This window comes from Eptatretus burgeri, unplaced genomic scaffold, assembly GCF_056783735.1.
Source record: "Eptatretus burgeri isolate ZD-2024b unplaced genomic scaffold, Ebu_testis_v1 Ebu_testis_scaffold_3179, whole genome shotgun sequence".
NCBI classification, from domain to species: Eukaryota; Metazoa; Chordata; class Myxini; order Myxiniformes; family Myxinidae; genus Eptatretus; species Eptatretus burgeri.
Genome location: NW_028225127.1, coordinates 136,365 through 161,101, shown reverse-complemented (window position 1 = coordinate 161,101; position 24,737 = coordinate 136,365). Strand labels below are relative to the sequence as shown.

The window sequence follows — 24,737 nt, the reverse complement described above, 5'->3', positions numbered from 1 at the left end:
AGTGATTCTTCACCATTGAGAGATTTGGCCAAAAGCGATGTACAGCACGATATCTCAAAATGTCATGGGCCCAACATGTTCTCGTGGATCAGGTATTACGTGGCGGAGGTACGCGCTCCACCGAGTACCCTTCTAGTGGAATATAAGCTCAACATCACCGACAGATTTTTATTTTATTTTTAAAAAAAATGGACCAAGCAGGTGTGTACAGGTGAGTTGAATGGATTACGAATGTCATGTGAAGGATCAACTTGCGTACAGACTCTGCCAGTTGTTTGTTAATCCCGAGGATGTGGAAGCAACAAAACACCATCGATAGGAAATTCTTTCAATGCATTTTAATAATTATATTTTATTTACTAGTGAAGTGTTATCAAAATTGTCTGAAGACGAGTAGTCTATTAACTCGTTTTTGACTTGTCCTTTCTCCGTTCGTTGCGGCTGCTCTGAATGGTGTACTCACTAATTATATACCGGGCGGTGTATAAGCTGAACATGTTCATGCTGTGCTGGATTAATTTGATTTTTTATTTTTTTGGCCCGGTGTTCGATCAAATGTAGAAGTCCAGTTTTTTACAAAGCTGCTGCGAAGGATGTAAATGTATATCCGAGAAATGAAATCGAAAGTCTCACTTAAAATTTTTTTTATCGATTTGGAGAAAAAAAAAATACTTGAAATGAGAGCGAGAGATGAACCTTCAGAGTTTAGGCTTTATTCCATTTGATTGGAGCCGCTTCTGTGGGCACACCAGGAAATACAGGTTCAGCTAGGAGTACATAAGCAGAAACGTATACATGTGCAGTTAACCATTGCAGACTAATCCGCGTAAGCACGGAGTTCGATATAATCTCCATTCTCACCAGTCAATGAGCACCTTCAGTTAACGAGCATCAAGTGGACAGCCGATGTCAATAGCAATGCCCCGGGGACAATCCACTCGTGCCGCAGAGACCTCCCCTTATACGCGAGACGCACAACATGTGATCCCGCGTCATGTCCCTCGATTCACGTTAATTCACCACATTCTCCTCACCTTTAAAATGTAACTAGGGGCCCATCTTACACACCATGATTGCTTTAGCTCTATAGGAGTATACATTTCAAGCAACGCGGACTAATTGATCTACAGAAGCATACATGCCAAGCAGCGATTATTTTGAGTTGTAGGAGCATGGAAATGAGCATCGATATATGATATAATGGGCATATAGGAGCATGAGCAGCGAGAATGCCGATAATCCCCTTTACAGATTGAGTCGTCGAGGGGGCCTTATTCGTCGACCTCTCCGGGAGTAAACGGCAGTTTCACTTGAGGGAGACTCCCGATCCTCTTGGTGAGCCTCGACTTGTGCCGGGGATGACTCCTCGATCGCTTCCTCGGGGGGAACACGGCAGCCCTGTCGCCTGGCGGAGTTCCTGGGGGGGAAATGTCAGAAGGAGGAGAGCCAGGAGGTGGTGTACCGGCGGGAGGAGACTGGCGGGAGCCAGATGGCGAACCGACACAGTGGTCTCCCTGCCATCCGGGAGCCTGACATGAGCATACTCTGGATTAGTGTCAATGAGTTCGACCCCCTCCACCAGCGGTTCATACTTGCTTTGTCGTACCGGGCGTTTCATGAACACTGTACCGGGGTGGGTCAGCCAGTTGGGCACCGTTTGACTGTCAACATAACGTCGTTGGTGAGTAAACATACGTTCGTGAGGAGTGGCATTTGTGGACGTGCAGAGCAAAGAGCGTATGGAATTCATTGCGTCAGGAAGAGCAACCCACCCACGCGCGGGGCCCAGTCCACTCGATTTCAGCGCCAGAGTTATGGCTTTCCAATTAACTCCATTATACCTTTCCACCTGCCCGTTTCCCTGTGGTTTGTAACCCGTCGTTCGACTAGTTGCTATGCCGTGCTCTAATAGGAATTGTTTTAGCCCGGCCGACATGAAACACGGCCCTCTGTCTGAATGTATGTACGAAGGTCTCCCAAACATAGCGAAGACGTCAGAGAGACATTTTACGACAGTGCCCGAGGTCATATCCGAGCACGGAAACGCGAAAGGGAACCTTGAATATTCATCAACAACGGTGAATATGTATCTGTTGTCTGTCTCGGTGGGCAGGGGCCCTTTGAAGTCGATGTTTAGTCTCTCGAAGGGGGAAGTAGCCTTGATCAGTCTGCCAGATGCCGCGCCAAAGAATCTGGGTTTTAGTTCAGCACAAACAGGGCATGAAGCATTCATTTGTTTAATATCTTCAACAGAATAGGGAAGATTTTGTCTGCGTACGAAATGTGCCATCCTGGTTACCCCTGGGTGGCACAGAGACACATGGAGGTCTTGCAAAGCCTGACTGATTGTTGCCGAACTGTAGACCCGGGAGAAGGTATCTGCAGCAGGGTTTTCCTTCCCGGGCCGGTAAACAATGTCGTACCTGTAGCAGGCTAGGTCTATCCGCCATCTCATAATTTATTCCATTTGATTTTCTCGGCTCTCTCAACCAAAGATGGACAAGATCTACAAACCAGAGAGGTTCGACGCAGACCCAAACACGACTGACGCAGAAATGAAATGGTCACATTGGTTCTGCTCCTTCTCACACTATCTGACCATCATCGCGGAGGGAGCTGACAAATTTGCCGCTCTCGTGAATCATGTCTCGCCCGGCGTGTACAGGCTCTTCTCGGGGTGCGACACTTACGAAGCAGCGATTGACGTACTGCAGGCACTCTACGTGAAGCCCAAGAACGAGGTATACATACGACATCTTCTCAACACACGCAAGCAAGCAGCCGGGGAGACAATCGATCAGTTCCTGCAAGCTCTGAATCAGCTGGGAAAAGACGGCAGCTTCCGGGCCGTAAGCGCCGAGGAACACCGAAAGGAAGCGACACGGGAGGCATTCATCCAAGGACTCAGATCAGCCCACATACGGCAACGCTTACTAGAGAAAGCGCAACCCACTCTTGACAAGGTAGTCGATCAGGCTCGAGCGATGGATACGGCTCAGCAGCAATCTGAGTCATTTGGGACACCGATGCTGCTCATGAACGCTGCTACGATGGGAACCCAAGGAACCCCACTGGCACAGACACAGCCAGACATGAGGGATGGAGAAACACCTGAGGAGCCGGATACCCAGACCTCGTCAAACTCCTCAGCAACTGCTCCGGTCGGTAAATGCTTCTTTTGTGGGTACAAAAGGCATCCTCGTCAAAAATGTCCAGCCAGAGATGCCACATGCATGAATTGCGACAAGAAAGGGCATTATGCCAGGGTATGTAAATCTACTCTAAGGAGGAATAAACCCACTTCTGCGGCTCTCTACTCGCAAAATAAATTGACTGCAGCCTCCCCGGGGAATCTATCCAAGGCTATCATCAACGTGCGAATTAACGGGCATATGGCTGAGGCACTGATTGATACCGGTAGCTCTGAAAGTTTCGTCAACAGCTCGCTAGTGAAGGGCAGGAAATGGGTAATCCACCCGACTGACAATACGGTATGCATGGCCGCCACCTCACTACAATCCCGCGTACGAGGGTACTGCAATGTTGAATTGGACGTAAAAGGGTACACGCATCGGGATGTAAAGGTGCTGGTGCTTCGTGATTTGTGCGCAGACGTAATTCTGGGTCATAATGTCCTCAAGCAGCACACGAGCATCGAAATACCCTTTGGAGGAAGCAAGCCTCGTCTAATTTTAAATGCGCTGACCACCGCGGAGGTGACGTCCCCCCAGCTGTTCGCTAACTTGTCGCCGGTCTGCAAACCGATAGCGATCAAATCGCGGCGATATACCACTGCTGACATGAATTTCATCACTTCAGAAACCAAGCGATTACTGGAGGAGGGAATTATAGAACCGAGCGATTCGCCATGGCGCGCACAGGTGTTAGTAACCACCCAACTCGACGCCTACCCCCTGCCGCGCATAGATGAGATGGTCGAACGCGTGGCCAATTATAAGGTATTCAGTACCATCGACTTGCGAAGCGCCTATCATCAAATTCCCATCCGAGAGGAAGACAAACCGTACACTGCATTCCAGGCAGGGCGGCGCCTCTACCAGTTCAGAAGGATACCATTCGGTGTCACGAATGGAGTAGCTTGCTTCCAACGGGTTATGGACGACATCATCTCAGATGAAAACCTCGAAGACACTTTTGTTTACGTGGACAATGTCACAGTGTGCGGTAGGGATCAGAGGGAACATGATAGGAATCTGGACAGATTCTTGAGCATTGCTGGAAAATATAATCTGACTCTCAACTACGAGAAATGCGTATTCTCGGCAAGGTCAATTGACCTTCTCGGCTACACGATAGCCGACGGCACAATTAAGCCTGATCCTGAGCGATTGCGCCCGCTCCGTGAGCTTCCACCACCTCAGGACTTGCAGACAATGCGCCGGGTGATCGGGATGTTCGCTTACTATGCAAGATGGATTTCGCAATACTCCGAGAAAATACATCCCCTAGTGCATTGCAAAAACTTTCCACCAGATGCCGCTGTCGTGAAAGCTTTCCACGATCTCAAGGATGATATCAGTAAGTCCGTGGTTTTATCGATCGACAGCTCGGTGCCCTTCGTGGTGGAGACCGACGCTTCAAATCACGCCATAGCTGCAACACTTAATCAGTCTGGGCGGCCGGTCGCTTTCTTCTCGAGAACTCTCTCTAGAAGCGAGCAGAGACACTCGGCAATAGAGAAGGAGGCGTACGCCATCGTCGAAGCGCTGCGTAAATGGAATAAATTGAAATGAGAGCGAGAGATGAACCTTCAGAGTTTAGGCTTTATTCCATTTGATTGGAGCCGCTTCTGTGGGCACACCAGGAAATACAGGTTCAGCTAGGAGTACATAAGCAGAAACGTATACATGTGCAGTTAACCATTGCAGACTAATCCGCGTAAGCACGGAGTTCGATATAATCTCCATTCTCACCAGTCAATGAGCACCTTCAGTTAACGAGCATCAAGTGGACAGCCGATGTCAATAGCAATGCCCCGGGGACAATCCACCCGTGCCGCAGAGACCTCCCCTTATACGCGAGACGCACAACATGTGATCCCGCGTCATGTCCCTTGATTCACGTTAATTCACCACAATACTAATCAGCGATCGTCATTTCCGGAGTTGCTGAGGAAACTTCCTGCTCATGGGTTCGTATTTCAAGCGCGGCTCGTGCTTTCTCCCTCTCGCGGATTCGACCCGCGGTTTGATCCCGACGGGTTTTTCGTGTTATGTGTTTATATTTTTATATATATATATATATATATATATATATATATATATATATATGTTAATTTTTCACCTTCACCTCCAAACAAGATGGAAGGAGTGTTGTTGGGGCGGATTGGGGGAGGTTTTCCCGACGTTGGGCCTCAAACTGTCATGGCCGACGGCGCCGTGAGGCGATTGTCGAATTCGGTTTCTCTCGAAACATTTAATTTCTGTGAACTTTTTATTCATCGTTTCCCTCAGCTATTCCTTCACTCGATGCGAATGTTTACAATTTATTTCTAATTTAATCTCTTCATTTATTTATTTAATCCCCTCCCTGAGGGTTCCAGGTTCGAGTTGGGGTTTCGAACCCGGTTGATTTTGCTCGCCCTCAGCAGCTGCTCCGGACGATGCGGCGAAAGAGCGCGTCATCGATCGAGGCCACAACATATGGAAGAAGTACACGCCGTTCCTGTACGACCTGCTCATGCCCCAGGTGTTAGAATGGCCCAGTCTGACCGTGCAGTGGCTTCCGGACATGAGCAGGTGATCTTCGTCTCTGTCATTCCACGAGAGCGGCAGGAAGGGTCATGTTATTAAAATCCTCTCTGGGGGTATATATAGATTGCGGTAGATCTGGGCTCGAGACTCAATGAAAGTGCCAAACCGGCCCCTGTCGACCCGGCATTGGTGGAACCCCACGTGGACCGGTTAAAATGGACCCGCTTGGTTGTGATCCGTTGCCCGACGAGCGATTTTTGAGTCACCGTTTGCTGTTTTCAGGCCCGAAGGTAAAAATTACACCGTGCATCGACTCGTCCTTGGAACTCATACGACCGACGAACCGAACCATCTTTTCATCGCCAGCGTGCGGCTCCCGAACGACGACGTGCAGTACGATGCTTCGCACTACGACAAGAATACGGGCGGTGAGTCGCTGCTCTCAAGGCTCGTTCATTGGTGACCACAATGTGTTTATAACATGTGTGTATCAACTTAAAGGGTCGGTGTTTGTCAAATTACAATTGTCGGGCGACGGCTTGCGTGATGATGTTCTCCGTCGGACAGAGTATGGAGGCTTTGGCTCCGTCGGAGCCAAAATTGAAGTGGCCATCAAGATAAATCACGAGGGAGAAGTCAACCGAGCGCGGTACATGCCACAAAACCCGAACATCATCGCCAGCGAAGCGCCGACAGGCGAGGTCCTCGTGTTCGACTGCACGGGGGAATCGTCAATACCCGGTAAGACGGCCTCAACCCCTTCGATTTGCGAGCGCCGCTCGCTTCGCTTCCTTAAACAAGCTGTTGAGATGGAGGTGGAATGTGGGAGGGTTAAGAACCTGTAGCTGCTGGCAAAGCACCTGGAATTTGATGAGTGCGAGTGAGACGCTTGCTGAGCCGAACGGTGTTCTCGCAGACCCGAGTGGAGAATGCAATCCCGACCTACGGTTGCTTGGACACCAGAAGGAAGGCTACGGATTGTCCTGGAACCCCAACCAGAGTGGACACCTGTTGAGTGCATCGTATGATCACGTGTGTTGCTTTTCATTGTTTCATTGTCCATCACGACTTTTTTTTTTGTCGGTTTAGATCACTTAAGTCTCGCCTTTCAACCGCAGAGCGCACTCGACTGTATTACGGGGAATAGTTTTCAAAGTTCAAGCACCTTCTCCTCTTCTGAACTTGAGAGGAATCCTTTGTGGTTAAGACACTTGCGGTTTGGATTGTGGGAATAATTGGGCGCAGCTGCCTCTGGTTGAGAAACGTGCCGGGCGTATAACTTACAGTTACGAGGCACGCACGCACGTGTTCATGAGGCACGCGGTCGGACTACAATGCCTACAGGGCCCACCAATTGTTTGTTCGCGTCGGCACAGCATCTTTCTTCCCCGTGACCATCGTCCGATGCTGCTTGCAGACCATATGCCTGTGGGACATCGGGACGGCGCCGCGAGAGGGCAAGATCTTGGACGCGAAGACCGTCTTCACGGGACACACGGCGATTGTCGAGGACGTCAGTTGGCATCCGGAACACAAATCTTTGTTTGGTTCTGTTGCTGATGATCATAAGCTGATGATGTAAGCATCTGGATTTTGCTTTTGCTTTGTCATTTGAGTTTTCAGTGAGATTCTATTTCGCTGGAGGTCAGGAAGCTGTTGCTGGGTTTGGAGGGTGTTGATCGTAACGTAACCTTGCCTCTGTGTACCCACAGATAAGTTGTGGACCCTTGAGCGAATTTGTTTAATGTTTTGTGTGACATTGGTCACAAAGATAACATGCTGAGGGTGAGAAATCGTGATGACGTGAGAAGTACGTGTGGGATCTTTGTGAAGGGTTTTGAGGATGTGCTTCTGCCGTTTGATGCAGCGTGGTGTGCTTGATGCTTGGATATGTGGAACCAACGCTTGAGCTGCCACGGATACCCTACCTGTGGCTCCAACCCTTGTTGCTCGTGCATTGATCTCGCAGGTTGAGAGTAACCTTTACAGAGGTAGTTGTCCAGCTACTGCGTAATAGACCACCTGGATAGCTCCCTCATCGCTTTGTCCCTTCCGATACATTGCCTTTTTTTTACGTTCTGCAGCTGGGACACTCGCTCCAACGACATCTCGAAGCCGAGCCATTCTTTGGAAGCTCACGCAGCCGAGGTCAACTGCCTTTCCTTCAATCCCTACAGCGAGTTCGCCTTGGTCACAGGCTCTTCTGACCAGGTGGGTTTTTAACCTGGCTACGCCAACTCCTTGGAAACAGCAATGTTGGTTGATTTACCGGGGATAACTCACACTAACATGGTGCTTCCCAATTTTACATGGAACAGAAACCACGCTCAGGTAACCACCTTGATCGCCAACAATGCTGTCACTGATAATCTGATCATCTTGTCGATAGTCCACCCGTGCCACCATTAATTGTTTTTTTGACCATCCCATTCCCACGCCCGCTCCACGCCAACCATTCCTATGCCGTATGCAGACGGTCGCTCTCTGGGATCTGAGAAACCTGAGCCTGAAGATGCATTCCTTTGAGTCTCACCAGGATGAAGTGTTCCAGGTAATCCGTCGAGCAGCGGCACGACACCCGCGTACAGAACACCACCACACGTAGATTGTATGGATCGTGAATGTGGAGCAAGTGCAGTTAAGATTCGAGGACCACCGGTATGTTGGTTCACCAAAGAGTGGAGATCAAATGTGGGGGGGGGGTGAGGGGGGTCAAAATGTTTTTTTTCCGTTTTTGACGGAAAAACTCTCCGATCACTGTAGGGACGTAAAATTGTGATTGGTGATCTTTCAATGCGAACTTTACATTAAATTGATAAGTAAGCTGTGACCACATGTCTTCTTCTGTATGCAACACAAGGCTGTGGGGTAGTATCATTGGCTGATGTCAATGTCCTCTGTCGTTAAGAGTCGGAATTTGGAATTTGTTGAGAATTCCAGCAATCATGTGACCACTGGTGTGTTATATATGTTAATTGAAAACCTGTGAAGTGATTTTTTTTATCCACTTTGTGGGTGATTTGCACAACTCATTCCTCCTAAACGAGTTTTGTATTCTTGGAAATGAAGTCGTCATCAGTAAAAAAATGATCCCCAGAGACGAATTGGCATGTTGCTGTTCCAATTCTCGTGTTCCAATTCTCCATTGGAATTGAACATCAATTTTCTTCGATTCAGGTGCCCATTCCATCAGTGTAAAAACATGGCAGAGAGATCATTGGCCTCACACAAAGGGGGAAGGCTCGATAGCAATTTTTGGCCTCGCCCAAAGGGACGGCCCATTGTGAATTGTTGGGCCAGGCCACGTCGTTTGCTTCTCCAGAAGGAACAGGCCGGTGATGTCGGTTACGTCACAAGGGACAGGTTATTGTAATGGATTGCATGCGTTGCGCAGATCTACTGTTCGTTTTTTTAAAATATACTTCGACAGGCCTTCTGAGTTGTTACTGCTCTGGGTTGTTTGTTGAAATAGCAATTGTTCAATGGAAATTTGATCATCTTTGTTTGCAACCTGAATTATTCGGTGTGTGTTGCTGTCTGTGATAACAGGTTCACTGGTCCCCAGACGCCGAAACCATTCTAGCATCGAGCGGTAATGACCGCAGGCTTAACGTGTGGGATCTAAGGTAGGTTTGCTTCTTCGAGGCTAAGTATTGAACCATGAGAGGGGAGGCCTTTCTTTAGACTGGCTGAAGGCAGCTGTCCTGTTTGCTTATGATTTGCTTGTCCCTCTTCCATTGTCGTGGGAGGGGTACAAGCTGAAAGAGAGAAGAATGGGTGGATGGGGTTTAAATGTGAAAGACAGGAGTGAGGGAAGAGTACATGATTGTGAATATAATACTCCAGGTGGGGATTGAAGTCCCATCATTTTATAAATCTTCTGCTGATGGCTTCTTGATTGCTGAAAAACAAATAAATTTAAAAGACAGCGAAGCAGCCAATCAGCAAAGTTTGTCGGCTCGTGCTGCGGTGGACATTCGAATTATTTAAATGTCCTTTGTGACGGTTGAAGAAAGAGCTGCAGGCTTGAATTTTCCACACTAGAAAGTGAACCTAAACTCCAGGTGAGAGTGCTCAGGTGTGCGAGGCAATCGGAATGTGCGAGTTCGACATGACATTGCGGGAAAGCTTTCTGTGTTTTTTGTTTTTCACGCTCTGCCGGTGTCCTGCTGCCCTGGTTTATTCACCTTGCCTGTTTGCAGAAAAATAGGGGAGCAGCAGTCAGACGTGGACATGGAAGACGGACCACCTGAGCTCTTGGTGAGTGTTACAGGATTTGGCTAAAATTGGTGACGGCGGTTGAAAGGTCGCCTGAGAGAGGAAACAAGGATGCAGGGTAAATTGAGTCGCTGTACCCGTTGGCAGTTTGTGCACGGAGGTCACACGGAAAATATTTCGGAGTTTTCCTGGAACCCCAACAAACCCTGGGTGATCTGCTCGGTTTCCGAAGGGAACATCATGCAAGTGTGGCAGATGGTAAGGAAGCAGTGCTGCCTTCCCCCCACAAGTCTGTCGAAATCATTGTGTTGTGAGCTTTTGGAAATCTATCCCCCCTTGCTTGCTTGTACAGGCTAAAAACATCTACAGCGTCTAAGACGCAGAAGCGGGCGCGGCTGAAGTCGAAGCAAACACCTGAGCAGGAAGATTGGGTTTATTTTTATTCAACTTTATAAATGAGCCAAACATTGGTTTTCTTTCTCATCCCCTTTTTCTGCAACAACTGTGTTGGCTTTGTACCATCATGGAATTTAACTTTTGTAAACCTCCTCCCAGCATCCAGGGATCTCTGTTTGCTGTGTTGTTTGTTCACTTTATGCTGTAAATGTTGGTCTTGATGCTCTGCTGATCAAACCAGCTCAGTGTTGTTGATGCTTCCAGCCAAGTGAAGTAAACTTATACGATTGCATTGATGGTGTGTAATCTGTGATCTCTCTCTCTCTCTCTCTCTCTCTCTCTCTCTCTCTCTCTCTCTCTCTCTCTCTCTCTCTCTCTCTCTCTCTCTCTCTCTCTCTCTCTCTCTTTTGCTGTTGATCTCGACAATATCTTTACCTGAAGGACGATACGTCAGAGATGGTTAAAACGAATGATGCTGTCGCAACTTTAAAAAAATAATAATTATACCCCAAAAGGGTGGGTGGGAGGGGAGGGGGATCAGGCGACTAAAAGTGAGCCAACCATTCAAGTCAGGGGTTTGACATGGCTTGAAGTTACTTCTCTAAATTCTTACCACCAAAGTAACCAAGGCAACGCAAACTCCGACCAAAGCATTAACACCACTCGATGACAGCACTTCTCCAGGAAGACCGTCTGTGGAACGAGCAGTTACTGGGAGAGACTCAAATGAGATTAGTTACCTGCATAGTCCGTGAGCAGCAGCTGCGGCTGTCTGGACACGTGGCTCGTTTTCCTGACACTGATCCTGCTCACCAGATTCTCTCAGCGAGGGAGCCTCGTGAGTGGAGTCGGCCAATGGGCCGACCACGTGCCTCGAAATTGTAGTAGGCTGATCGGCATCTTAAGGAGATGGGGATGGGCCAGGTATCTGCCTGAGGGATGGCCAGACCGAAGGCCCCTGGAGGACCGGCGGAAAGTGGACGTAGCGACGCGCTGCCTCAGCGCATGCTCCCATACCTGACCTGACGGGCCAGGTATCTGCCTGGGGGATGGCCAGACAAAGGCCTCTGGAGTACCGGTGGAAAGTGGACATAGCGACGCGCTGCCCCAGCGCATGCTCCCATACCTGACCTGACCGAACTTGAACAGCAACATAGTCTGCCTTCAATTTTGTTCCACAATAAAAGCTTTAGAATATACCATTTCCCCTTCATTGTGAAAACCTTTCGAACATCCCGCGTTAACGAAGGAATTTTGCCTTTTTTTTGTAATATTCTTCACCCTCTGTGACGTGTTTCCACACAAGGTCACGGAGAGCTGACCGAACATGTGATGTGACACATTATCGTGACTATCAATCTGGTTCAGTAGACTTCTTCCATGAGTGAAGCCTTCGATAAACTGTCTTCCTGGTGTTTCACAGGCAGGGTGATTCATGAATGTGTGTGCCGTCCCTCGGATGGACGTTAAACGGGAATCCTGGCGACCAGAATTCGTTGGTCGACGTTCAAGATCCCACGGTGTCCTTTGTGAAGAGAAGGCAAGCCATCACCGGCATCATGGCCAAATTACAAAATCCTACCATAATAGACAGGTCTCTGCCAGGCAAAAACTGCCCTTTTTTCCAGTCAAGGTTTTCTCTGCTGATTTATGTACTTTGGAACATACTCTTTCAAATAAGCTTCTGGGCCATCCTGAATTTTTCCGCAAATCCAATATGGCAGCCAAAATCCAATATGGCTGCCCCATATATTTCAATGCACAGCAAACTTTTTTCTGGTGCATTTTACACGCCATAAATGTATTACCAACAGATAGAAACATGATGACAAACTACACAAATATCATATTGGAATTGTTCTATGACGTCTCCTTGACGTTGAAATGACGTCATAGTCGACCGATCGATATCAGAAATTCAATGCACTGCAAACTTTTTCTGGTGCATTTTACACCCCATAAATGTATTGCCAACAGATAGAAACATGTCACTAAACTACCAGAATAAACCTTTATTTCTATTCTGTGATGTCTCCTTGACGTCAAAATGACGTCATAGCACCCATAATTTCAAATTTTATCAAACTTTTTATTTTGAATGAATTAAAATCGGATAGAAATGTGGTATTCTAATCACTGGTCCATAAATTTTCAATGACAGCAAAATGACGTCATATTAGGTACAGCGACCTCTCCTCGCTGTGCCATACTAGATTTCAATGTCAGAGAAGCTATTTGGGATTAGTCCAACAAATACACGAATTGAAATGTATTTCTATTCCCTGTCAATGATCCCAGATGCTTAGTTATTGTTTTAAAAAGTCACAGTTCTAAAAGCACAGAAGCTTTTCAATTCTCAGTCACTAAGGTCTATATCGCTGTCTTCACTCTCGAAGTCAGAATCAAGTCCGCAGTTATCTGAAGAACATTCTTCCATGTCATCATCAGTTTCAGAACTTTCTCCATCTCCTTCGTATTCCTCGTCACTTCCTGATTCTTCAGCTGTTTCCTTGGCACCATCTCCTATAAAAGAATGAGCAAAATTTTATCCAGGATTCAGAAATAGGAAATCATACAAAAAGTAACATTTTGATTAAATGGACACTTCTGAATTACTTACCATGGATTTTAATCCTGTCGGTAATGCCAGTAAAATTTTCCGAGTTGCTTGTAGTCTTCCTCTTTCTTTGTGGAGGCGGCTTTCCTCCTTCTGTGAGAACATCGGCATCTCTGGCACTCTCAATGTAACCCTCTGCAAAATTAAATTTGGATAATATGAAGGATGCACAAACCCACAACATTGAAATGAGATTAAATCATCACTTTAGGGATATTCTGAGATTTTACCTGGCTTTTTTCTTTTTCCACAATCGACCTCTCTGTCTTCTGATTGTCTGCTGGTAGTCCTGTCTATCTTCTTCCGTCGAAGCTGGCTTCTCTCTTCTGTTGTTGAATCATCTTCATCGGCATCATAGTCAGTAAGACCTGCAAGAGGAACATCGACTATTTACTTCAAATTAATTTAACCATGGTTGGACCAATTATGAGCAACTTATATTGGGATGAATTGCATTGTTTAGAGATCCAAAGAAGTTAAGTAATACCTTGAATTCGTCTTTTCCTGCTCTTTGTCTTTGCCAGTGTTGGAGGTAGTTGTGGACAGGTGAACCATACTGGTTTAATACCATCCTCAGTAGTTTCCCATCCTCTGTCAGTGATGGAAGGATATTCGATATTTTGCCCGAGACACTGGTTCCATAGCCATGCCTGCAGGTCACTTCGTTTGAGATGCTGTTTGGTGCTATTCTCGTCTGGAAGGATGCTGCAACTAGATTTCACCTTCTGGCTGTTTACATTCTGATCCTTGTCCCAACAAAGCTTTCTTGTTCCGTTCCAGAGTACATGCAAGTTCTGAAGAAGCTTTTAGCACTCTCGACATCTTGAACAGATTGGTCGGATCTGCCCAGCTGCGAAAGTGGATGGCACTTTTCCTGTTTCAACATTTTCTTCCATGGCTTGACCTTGCCAATGCAAAATGGCAATGATGTTGTGTCACATCCTGTGATGCTGTGATATGCCGGAAGAATTTTGAACACACCGTCTCCATAATGATTTGTTAGTTTCTTCACAATAACATAACGATGGTCAATCTTCATAAACCAGTCATGCGGTGGTTTACAGATGGAATAGGCATAGCTCAGGAGGACCAGTACGTCTGTGTCAGTAGCTCTGATGATAACAGGATCTTCAGACTTGCTTGCATGAAGAACAAGCCGGGTGTCAGCTTCATGATGGTTGCAGGATTCGAGCTTTTGAACATCAGTTCGTGTGATCAGCCAAGTTTTCTCTTCTTCTGTCACAATCAGTGGAATTCCTAGTTTTGATCTGACTGAATTGGTCTTGTAGTAGCCAACAGGGAATTGAATCAGCTCTGTCTTGTTTTCGGAATTGTGCAGAAATAAGTCCCAATCTTTGCCACCGGGCATACTCTGCTCTGGACTTTTGATGTGAATTCTTCTACCAGGAGTTCCTCGGCGCCGTTGGGTTAACTGCTTTGTTGTGGCTGTACTGTATGAATCAAATATGATTACTTTCGCAAACTTCGTTTGACGAAGGTATTGTATTGACCCCTGTGTATTTATTTATTGGTAAATATGTGTGCAGACAACATTGCGCAAAAACTGCTGGACCGATTTGCATGAAATTTTCAGAGATGATGTGCAGTTACTCAAGGATGCCAGGCGAAGCTTTTGGGAGCGATCGGATCAAAGGTCAAGGTCAAGGTCACAAAAAGGTCAAAATCGTTTTTTTGCGATTAAAGTGTCAATTTTGTTCCGATTTACATCAAATTAAGTCCAAAATGTTCAGTATTCAAATCCCGATCCACTGATATAGCGTATGGTATAGTGTTTGCAACCCTAATTAGTCTGTGGAAGTCAAAGGTCAAGGGGGTCACCAAAATGGAGTTTTTGATTGGGGAAGCGTTGTGGACAACATTACACAAAAACCACTTCGCAGATTGTCATGAAATTTTGTGGATGTGTTTGGCATCACGAGAGGACAAATCGATTAGATTTTGGGAGCGATCGGATCAAAGGTTAAGGTCAAGGTCACAAAAAGGTCAAAATCGTTTTTTCGCGATTAAATTGTCAATTTTGTTTTGATTTACAGCAAATTAACTCCAAAATGTTCAAACTTAAATTCCCCATCCTCTAATACGACACATGATATAGTACTTTGTCACCCAAGGCAGCGGTTGGGGGTCAAAGGTCAAGGGGGTCACACAAATTCACATTTATATCGGAAAGCGTTGTGGACAACTTAACGCAAAAAAAACAAAACGCAGAGAGGCTTTAATTGTTTTGTATTTGTTTGGCATCATGAAAGGACAAATCCATTAGATTTTGGGAGCAATCGGATCAAAGGTCAAGGTCACAAAAAGGTCAACATCGTTTTTTCATGATGAAAACGGTTAATATTTTTCCGATTTACATCAAATTAACTCCAAATTGTTCAGTGTTCAATTCCCCATCTTCTGAAATGACACAAGGTATAGTACTATTGTCACCCAAGGTAGCGGTTGTTTGGTCAAAGGTCATGGGGGTCACGAAATGCATATTTGTATTGAGATGCGTTGTGGACAACTTAATACAAAGGTAACTAGTGGCTGCGGCGAAGGTATGCGCTCTACGAGTGCCCGTTCTAGTTCCAAGCTGTTTTGGCTTAGACTGGCTTGGTGGTCTATCATGAACTTTCAAATATATTCGTACATTTGCTTTGAAGTATCGAAAAGTTCACGTTACTATTTAAAGATTATTCCATTTTTGGTATTGTCATTTCGTAAATACATTTTTTATTTCGTAAACACACGTTATATCGTAAATACGTAAAAACATTATGACGGGTGTCGCAATTGGACGAATGAAGGCACGTGACGAAATATCAGAATTTGTTGTTGTTGTTGCTTTTTTTAAAATTTGTTCGGGGAAATTACAAGCAACGTTGCGATGCCGTTGCTAGGGCTCGTAGACGCATATTCGGACGAACACGATCTCCACATATATTGGACCTACCTACCAAATGTCATTCGAATATGTTGAGTGGTAAAAGGTGCTCCGCTTGGAAAAAGTTTTGGGACAGACACACATGGGAATTACCAGAATAAGGGCGCAAAAGAGCAGCCATTAAATGATGCCCTTATCCCTGACGTCTTATCCTTTGTAATAAATCACGGAAACGATGTTCATTTCAAGAGGAATGTTATTGCCTCTGAGGTCCTTTATTGCATGAACAATGCAGTAACACAAATATCTAAATCATGTTTTCTTGCCACGGAACTGTGCCAGCTGGGGCGTTAACCCAGTGCTTGAGGAGATTCCCGTTTTTTCCCTTCCTTGGAGGCAGTGTTGTGGCCTGTAGCTGTCTGCGTATCCTCCAAGTGATGTCCCTCTCGCCATGCTCCTGGAACAACGTCGCATTTCTCCTTCTCTGCCGGGTCTAGATGCTGGTTCTGTAGTCCTAGGTGTCTGTGATTTAAAAAAAAAAATTTATTAACTTATAAAGCGCACCTACAATAAAAACACGCCTTGCAATGTGCAAATCAATAATTAATAATATAATGATACTTGAAACATTTAATGAAGGTAAATCATATCATTCAAAGAAGCATAGGCTAAAACTTTTTTTGCATTCTATAAAGTATAACATATGCGATGTAAACATGAATTACCTGGTCCTCATGAGGTTGTGCAGAATCACGCATGTTTTGACTATGAGCTTGACAGTCGAGGGGTGATGCTGCATGGTAGTTAGCAGAACCTGGAATCTGTTAGCCAAGATGCTGAATGCATTTTCTGCTACCCTCCTTGCTCGGCTAAGCCTGTAGTTGCAGATGCGTTGGTCATTCGTCATACCCCGGAGGCTGTAAGGCTTCATCATGGTTGGTCGTAGAGCAAACGCATCGTCACCGACAAAGAAGTACGGTACGTCCTGGTTGTCATCTGGAAGAGGCTCAGGGTCAGGGAAGCCAAGGGTACCGTCTTCAGCGCATTACTTCAGCTCACAATCATTATAAATCTGCGCATCTGATGCCGATCCAGAACCTCCGACATCTGCCCAAATTAATTTGTAGTCTGCATCCACAAGCGCCATCAGAACAATGGAGTAGAATTCTTTATAGTTGCAGTATTGGGACCCACTCTTTGGAGGAGAGCGGCAGGCCACGTGCTTCCCGTCAAGTGCCCCACATTTATGGGGAAAGTTCCATCGTTGGTAGAACTTGTTGGCTATGGCGCGCCAAGCATCAGGAGTACTTGGGCAAACAAGCACCTCATCCACGTATTCGTCAATAATAGCTTGACACACTTCTCTGACGACTAGGGACTGCGTGTTATGAGGGACCCTCCATCCGAACTTCATGGAGGCATACTTGCTTCCAGAGGCAAGGTGACGCAAAGTCAGTGCCAGCCTCATGCGCTCAAGCGGATCCCTGTAGAAGGTGTACTGCTTGGTTATCCTCGGACTCACTCTGGCCAGCAGCTCGTCGAACATCGCTGGGGGCATTCGCAGGAAGTTGATGAAGGAAGCATGATCCTCGTTCGGAAGTTCCACCATGAGCTGGTCATATATGCCGTAATGGCGTCGCCTCCCGATCCATGGTCTCACCCAGTTCCTTCTCCTCCGTTCACGCCTTCTTCTCCCGGCTCTATTGGCACGCAACTGGTGCAGTGTCAACTCGATGAAGTCATGTTGATGTTCGAGGACAGGTAGGTATTGTCGTCTCAGCCTTGCCGTATCCTCCATCTCTGGGAATAACATGGACATGTACTCACCACGAAGTCTAAAAAAAGACGGGTTCCTCCTGTGAAGGCCCTTTTTATTTACCAATTCCCCGAATCGCTTCCAATACGTCATTATACGTCATGTGTTAGTTAGAAACGCGTTCAGTAAGTTCTGTGGTCGTCCTGAAGACGTCAAATACGTCTACATACGTATTTGTGCGGAGGACATGCTTTACAAGTAATTCCCAAGCACGTTACTCATAGGTTATAAATAAGTCACGGGAACCCTAAACATTACTTTGACGTGTTTCGACTGATGAGTAACTTACAAGTAACGTGTGTCGACGTGTGGCAACGATCGCATAACGTGCCTACAACCTATGGCCAGCGTAGCAGAACGTGTTAGTCATACGCCGACATACGTCGTAAAATTTCAAGCATGCGAGAATTTGAGGAAAACACAAAAGTACGGCATTTAAAGCCAGCGTACTACGACGTATGACAGTGTTTTTGAGCGTGGTTTTAACGTATACGAAACGTCCCCATACCGTGTTTGATGTGTGCCAGCGTTTTCTACAGGTTTTCATAAATCGGCATACGTTGGCTAAATCGTCAAGGTGTGACAGCGGCTTCAGACTTCATGTGGTCACAAAGATTGGAATGTGTTTTGTTCTCGTTTTCATGTGAATACCTTGAACGTCACGAACATTCATGTCCTTTCCTCTTCCCCCGACCATCTCCCCCAATACAGATTGGTAAACTCTTCTTATTTATAAACCCCCCCCCAGCCAATACAAGTTGGTGAACGCTCCTCACTTCGACCCATACCCCTCCCCCCCAATACGACTTGGTTCTAACTGTAATCCCTCCCCCCCCTATACGACTTGGTTCTAACTCTAACCCCCCGATACAACTTCGTTCTAAATCTAACCCCCCACCCGATACAACTTGTTTCTAACTCTAACCCCCCCCCGATACAACTTGGTTCTAACTCTAACCCCCTCCCCCGCCGCCGATACAACTTGGTTCTAACTCGAACTCCCCTCCCGATACAACTTGGTCCTAACTCTAACCGCCCCTCCCCGATACAACTTGGTTCTATCTCCAACCCCCCCCGATACAACTTGTTTCTAATGTTTCTAACTCTAATGCCCCCCCCCCGATACAACTTGTATCAAAGATCAACTTGTTTCTAACTCTAAACCTGCCCCTCGATACAACTTGGTTCTAACTCTAACCCCCGATACAACCTGGTTCTAATTCTAACTCTCCCCCGATACAACTTGGTTCTAACTCTAACTCCCCCCCCCACCGATACAACTTGGTTCTAACTCGAACCCCCTCCTGATACAACTTGGTTCTAACTCTAACCGCCCCCGATACAACTTGGTTCTATCTCTAACCCCCGATACACTTTGGTACGAACTCCACCCCCCCTCGGTACAACTTGCCTCTACCTCCACCCCCACCCTCACCCCCCCGATTCAACTTGGTTTTAACTCTAACCCCAAACCCCCGATACAACTTGGTTCTAACTCGAACCCCCTCCCCCGATACAACTTGGTTCTCTCTCCAACCCCCCCCCCGATACAACTTGTTTCTAATATTTCTAACTCTAACGCCCCCCCCTATACAACTTGGTTCTAACTCTACCCCCGATACAACTTGGTTCTAACTCTAACCCCCCACCACCGCCGATACAACTTGGTTCTAACTCGAATCCCCCTCCCAATACAACTTGGTTCTAACTCTAACCCCCTACCCCCCGATACAACTTGGTTTTAACTCTAACCCCCCCCCCCAATTACATCTTGGTTCTAACTCGAACCCCGCCCTCACCCCCTCCCAATACAACTTGGTTCTAACTCTAACCCCCTCCCCCGATACAACTTGGTTTTAACTCTAACCTCCCCTCCCCCCCCGATACAACTTGGTTCTAACTCTAACCCCCCCTCTCCCCGCCCCACCGATACAAATTATTTAATCCTCCTCACTTCTACCCCTATCCCCCTCATTCAGTTGGATGAACTCTCATTTGTGAGATTGATATAATTGTATAATTCATATAATATAATTATATAATAGATATTGATGTTATTTCATCAATTGAGATCGACATGAGAACGCGGAGGGCGGGGCCAGGGCGGGCGAACGAATGAGCGACGTGAGAACGCGGGGGGCGGGGCCAGGGCGGGCGAACGAATGAGCGACGTGAGAACGCGGGGGGCGGGGCCAGGGCGGGCGAACGAATGAGCGACGTGAGAACGCAGGGGGCGGGGCCAGGGCGGGCGAACGAATGAGCGACGTGAGAACGCGGGGGGCGGGGCCAGGGCGGGCGAACGAATGAGCGACGTGAGAAAGCAGGGGGCGGGGCCAGGGCGGGCGAACGAATGAGCGACGTGAGAACGGCGGGGGGCGGGGCCAGGGCGGGCGAACGAATGAGCGACGTGAGAACGCGGGGGGCGGGGCCAGGGCGAACGAGTGAGCGAGACGACGACGAGTGACAGTTGTATAAAAGGGCGGGGTCACGTGAGCCCGAATTTGAATCAGAGAACGGAGCTTTGTGGAGAGTTCATGTTCTCATCGAAGGCTCCACGAGAGACGTTTACGATGGAATCGGCACGAAAATCCGGAGACCTCGTCCAGCCAGAGCTCCTGGGATGTCCCTGTGAAGACGGTGGTGCTGAGAGGGCTCGTTACGGTCAGACTCGTCCGAAACCGATGTCTGTGTGTCTGTCTCCATGTTCTCCGTCCTCTCCCTCCCCAGTCAGACAAAACGATCGATTTAATTAACGTGGTTTTAATATCGCGAAGTCACGATGGGCCAAATGTCCTCCTGTATCAAAGATCGATTCTGCATGACGGTGAGGAGACGCCACAACCGCCATTTTATTTTCACCTTCTCCCTTCCCGCCATTTTATTTGAGTATTTTACATTCCCCTGGTTTCTCTCTCTTGAGACCCGTTTTCCCCTTGTTGCGGTGTTTAAATAGTGAGTGAGTCGAGGGGTGAAGACCCGTGTTCAGGATTTAGTGCTCGGTTGGGATTGTACATGACCGAGTCCTCCACACAACCAAAAGGGTCCCAGTGTTTGTCCTTTGTCGGATTTGCAGGGACGAGCCTCGGACACAAGAACACGATGTGGACACAAGACAAGTGTATTCAGTAAATTACAAGAACATGTTTTCTTCGTCTCGAGGGTTTTCCGAGAAATGTGAACGCGAGGTGCATTTTGGGTAAAAGTTGGGAACCTCACTTTTTTAAACATAATTAGGGAATGATAAACTTGATTAATCCGGTTCCTAAACCGAATTTTGAGTTTTTGACAATCTAATTAGCATAAACAAAATGGCTGCCAAATTACAACTTTTTGACACATTCTTGGGGTTAGCATTGATATGGGTGGGGGAGTGGGAGGAGGGAGGGGAGGGAAGAGGAGAGGGGGAAGGAGGGAGGGAGAGAGTGGGAGGCGGGTGGGAGGGATTTGGTTGGACTATACAGTGAAATTTTGAGACAAAACGACCGTTTTTTCAGTGTATATCTGATTGTTATTGACACATTCATAAATACTGAAAAAACTTTTTGTTGCAGCTCTTAGCTGGTTCACTGAAATGTTCCTGTAAACGTCCCCAGAACTCACCACGTGCAGGTGGCTGCAATTCGAGTTCCATAATATATTTATATATAAATTTATTTTATATATAATATATATATATTTTTTAATTTATTTTTATTAAGTTGTACACATTTTCGATATGTCATTTGAACACGAGAATATAAATAAAGAATAATTATGTGGTAAGACAATTTTATAAATTATATTTATATATCTGTCTATAATTCCAGCAATCTGTGTGTGTGTGTGTGTGTGTGTGTGTGTGTGTGTGTGTGTGTGTGTGTGTGTGTGTGTGTGTCTGTCTGTGACCGCTGTTTCTCGACAACCACTGGTCCGATCTAATTGAAACTTGCCAGATATATTGCTGGGGACCTGAGAATGTGCCTTTTCAAGGTTTGATATTAATTGGACAAGTGGTTCCCAAGTTATGGCCATTTATTTACCAACCAATGACAGGACACGTGCTGCGTAGGCGTGGCCGATGCGCCATTTAGTTACCAATCACAGGACACGTTGCTGCGTGGGCGTGGCTGCGTATGCCAGTGCACGGCCGGCCGACGATGACGTCACGTGCCGTGCTGGTTATGATGGGGATCGATCGGTGCCTTAGTTACCGTGGGGTAGGAGTGCCAATGGTAAATGGCAGCAAATGTCATGGCAAGCAAAGACAGGGAGGAAAACTTGATTTTAATTAACTCTGTGTGTGTAAGTATCACAGCAGTTGTTACTTCAATGCAAGCGATAATTGGTGGAATGATGTGAACATTCCGTACGGGCACGCACTACTTTTGGATAATGATGACAATGTATTCTAATAATTTCTCGATTTCTTATCCGCATTTATAGATAAACACAATGCCCCAATCCAGTCGTCGTTTATGAAAGCGAAGGAATGGCCTGTGTGGTTGTTTGAAAGTTTTTTTTTTTTTTGTATGTACGGCCACGCACGTACGGACACGCACGTACGGCCACGCACGTACTGCCACGCGAGAGTGAAGGAACGGCCTATGTGGTTGTTTCTGGCAAGCGGTTTTAAAGTATATATATATATATATATTTTTTTTTTTTTGCACGTACAGCCACGCACGGATGGGTACGTGAAAGCGAAGGAACGGCTTGTGTGGTTGTTGTTTCTGGCACGCGGTTTGAGTTTTTTTGCGGGGGGGGAGGGTTTGCACATACGGCCACGCATCTACGGGCATGCACTAGTATTTGCATATTTGCAAGTCAGCTATCGCTATTACCAAAAATCTTATCTCCCATCAAATTCATACAAGGGGTCTGATGATCACTGTGTTGCTGACAGGAACACATTGATGTGCACCTCAACTCTGATTTGTGACCCTTGCAGTGTCCGGTCTTGCATTGCTGCTGGCGTGCGCAAGAAATCATCTCGAGGAAACTTTCTGGGATTGGACTCACTGACATCAGGATGGGCTCGAGTCCTGAATCACGACGTTTCCATCCCATTTCCACCAGTGCAGGAAGATCAGGTATGGCACGATGAGCATTTTTCCATTCCATGGCTTGATTGTGTAACTCGCATCAAATGGAGTAATGAAGAGCATCATTTGTCGGTGGCATCGCTTCTGGTTTACCAGTCTTGGAGAACAACATATGTCGTGCTGAATCAACAAAGTCTGTTCTGTACACATAATATATTCTGCAGATTTGATTGTCTCCTCTGTGAGTTTACCAATGCCCAAGTTCTTCAGCAGTTCATGGCGCTCTTTGAAGACTTTCCATGATGATCGTTTGGGGTGTGATTTGCAAAGTAGGAGGTTGTGTCATACAGCCGGTTAATGCATGAAACGGTAGCAGTGCTGTGGACAGACTTCTCGGTAGATTGTTGAAAACGGCATCAATTGGTATGTCGCGCCGTTTCTTTGATGTTGTACCCGACGTCATCCAAAGATGTTCACATTGTGCACGTGGGAAGTGGGAAACCAAAATCAGAGAGAACATCTGTGTCCCTTGATGACACAACAACTGATTTCAATTGATTGTGCACAGCATGTAACACCAGCCTGGTTTCAGCTTCTTCATGTATGGATCTCAACAGATTCAAATCAGTTGTCCCTTTTGCTGACCTGACCTCAAGTTCCTCCCTGAATTCTCCAGCAACTACTCGGTCATGCCTGTGAACACAGTTTCTCAAACAATAAATTTGCGAGATCAGCTTTATTGTCATCCAGTGAGAGAAATTGGTTCCATTTTCTTGGAAGAGGCTCATCACAACCTTCAATAAGTCGTCTAATCGGTGGAGTGGCTTTGCTGCGGCATCTTCGCGTATTACCTTTGATTGTCTCCTTTCTATAACCGTCGAACACAACATCTATCCGTTGATATTTAGCACCTGCTCTCAACACTATGCTCATGTATGTGTCAGCCAGATCCTCAAAGGTCTGTGCAATGTTAGGCTTCCCCAGAGCTACCACCAGTGCTTGTCCATCAATGAAAAGGCAAGATGATGTTTCGTGAAGTTCAGTAGCTTCTGGACAGTTTATGCCTTCTGTTATCACATCTTCCAGAACTGACTTGTTCCCAGTGCGGAGTGTACCATTGATTCCTGCAAGTGACAAACGGACTGCATGAAGCTCATGCTTTAGCACAGATGGCAAGTTAACCGGACGACCGGCTTCGTATGCAGTAATTGGACGTTGGAGGACGTTTCTGTCTTCCTTCAGGATAGTTTTCTTTTCTTTGTCGTTGGAATCTTTAACCACTTCATGTGGAGTGGCAAATGTTGGGGCGTTATTAGTAGAGCATAAATGGGGCTTCTGAGGCAGCCATTCAAATGAATGGGGGAAAAGGGAAAAATTCTCTCAATCAAGCCCCAAAAACCCAAAATAGGAGACTGATTTCCTCCCCTCCCATAAAAATGAATAGGGAAACCTTTCTGACTCAACCCCCCAAAACCCCAAGTCGGAGACTGATTTCCTCCCCTCCCATACAAATGAATGGGGAAACCTTTCTGACTCAACCCCCCAAAACCCAAAAGAGGAGACTAATTTCATCCCCTCCCATACAAATGAATGGGGAAACCTTTCTGACTCAACCTCCCCAAAACCCAAAATCGGAGACTGATTTCCTCCCTCCCATACAAATGAATAGGCAATCCTTTCTGACTCAACCCCCCAAAACCCAAAATAGGATCTCTGCCCCATTGAGCAAATGTTAAACTGAGACTTACTGATGAAAGCACTTCTTTCCTTTGATTTCATATTTTCATTCCATTCAAAGAGTGATCCAATGAATATTTGCCCATGTTCTTCGACAGGAAATAACTTCATTTTATTACAACATTCATCACCATCGAGTATATTCACAAAGATTACTTTGGAACTTAGTTCTTGGTTTATGTGTCTTTGTTGAGCAGAAATGAAATGATAAACTTCTCTTAATGCTCTTGTTTGACCACCTCCTGAGCCACATGTCCATCCATATGATCTCCTGTAGCCTTTAGAAAGTTCATCGAGATATGGAAGTCACAAAGCCGTGGAATTAACTTAT

At 46.4% G+C, this 24,737-nt stretch overlaps 1 protein-coding gene and 1 pseudogene across 1 annotated transcript; one reads left to right on the top strand and one right to left on the bottom strand.

The window, feature by feature from the left end:
• Window positions 1–5,324: 5,324 nt before the first annotated feature.
• Window positions 5,325–10,620, top strand: LOC147006413 (histone-binding protein RBBP4-like). The gene is made up of 12 exons (XM_085868887.1): window positions 5,325–5,445; window positions 5,609–5,759; window positions 5,997–6,142; window positions 6,282–6,455; window positions 6,631–6,746; window positions 7,132–7,292; window positions 7,799–7,925; window positions 8,188–8,265; window positions 9,264–9,340; window positions 9,917–9,974; window positions 10,080–10,190; window positions 10,285–10,620. The coding sequence occupies exons 1-12, from the start codon at window positions 5,385–5,387 to the stop codon at window positions 10,306–10,308; spliced, it is 1,284 nt and encodes a 427-aa protein (XP_085725013.1). The 5' UTR covers window positions 5,325–5,384; the 3' UTR covers window positions 10,309–10,620.
• A 1,303-nt stretch (window positions 10,621–11,923) lies between these two features.
• Window positions 11,924–14,357, bottom strand: LOC147006412 (uncharacterized; annotated as a pseudogene).
• Window positions 14,358–24,737: the final 10,380 nt, after the last annotated feature.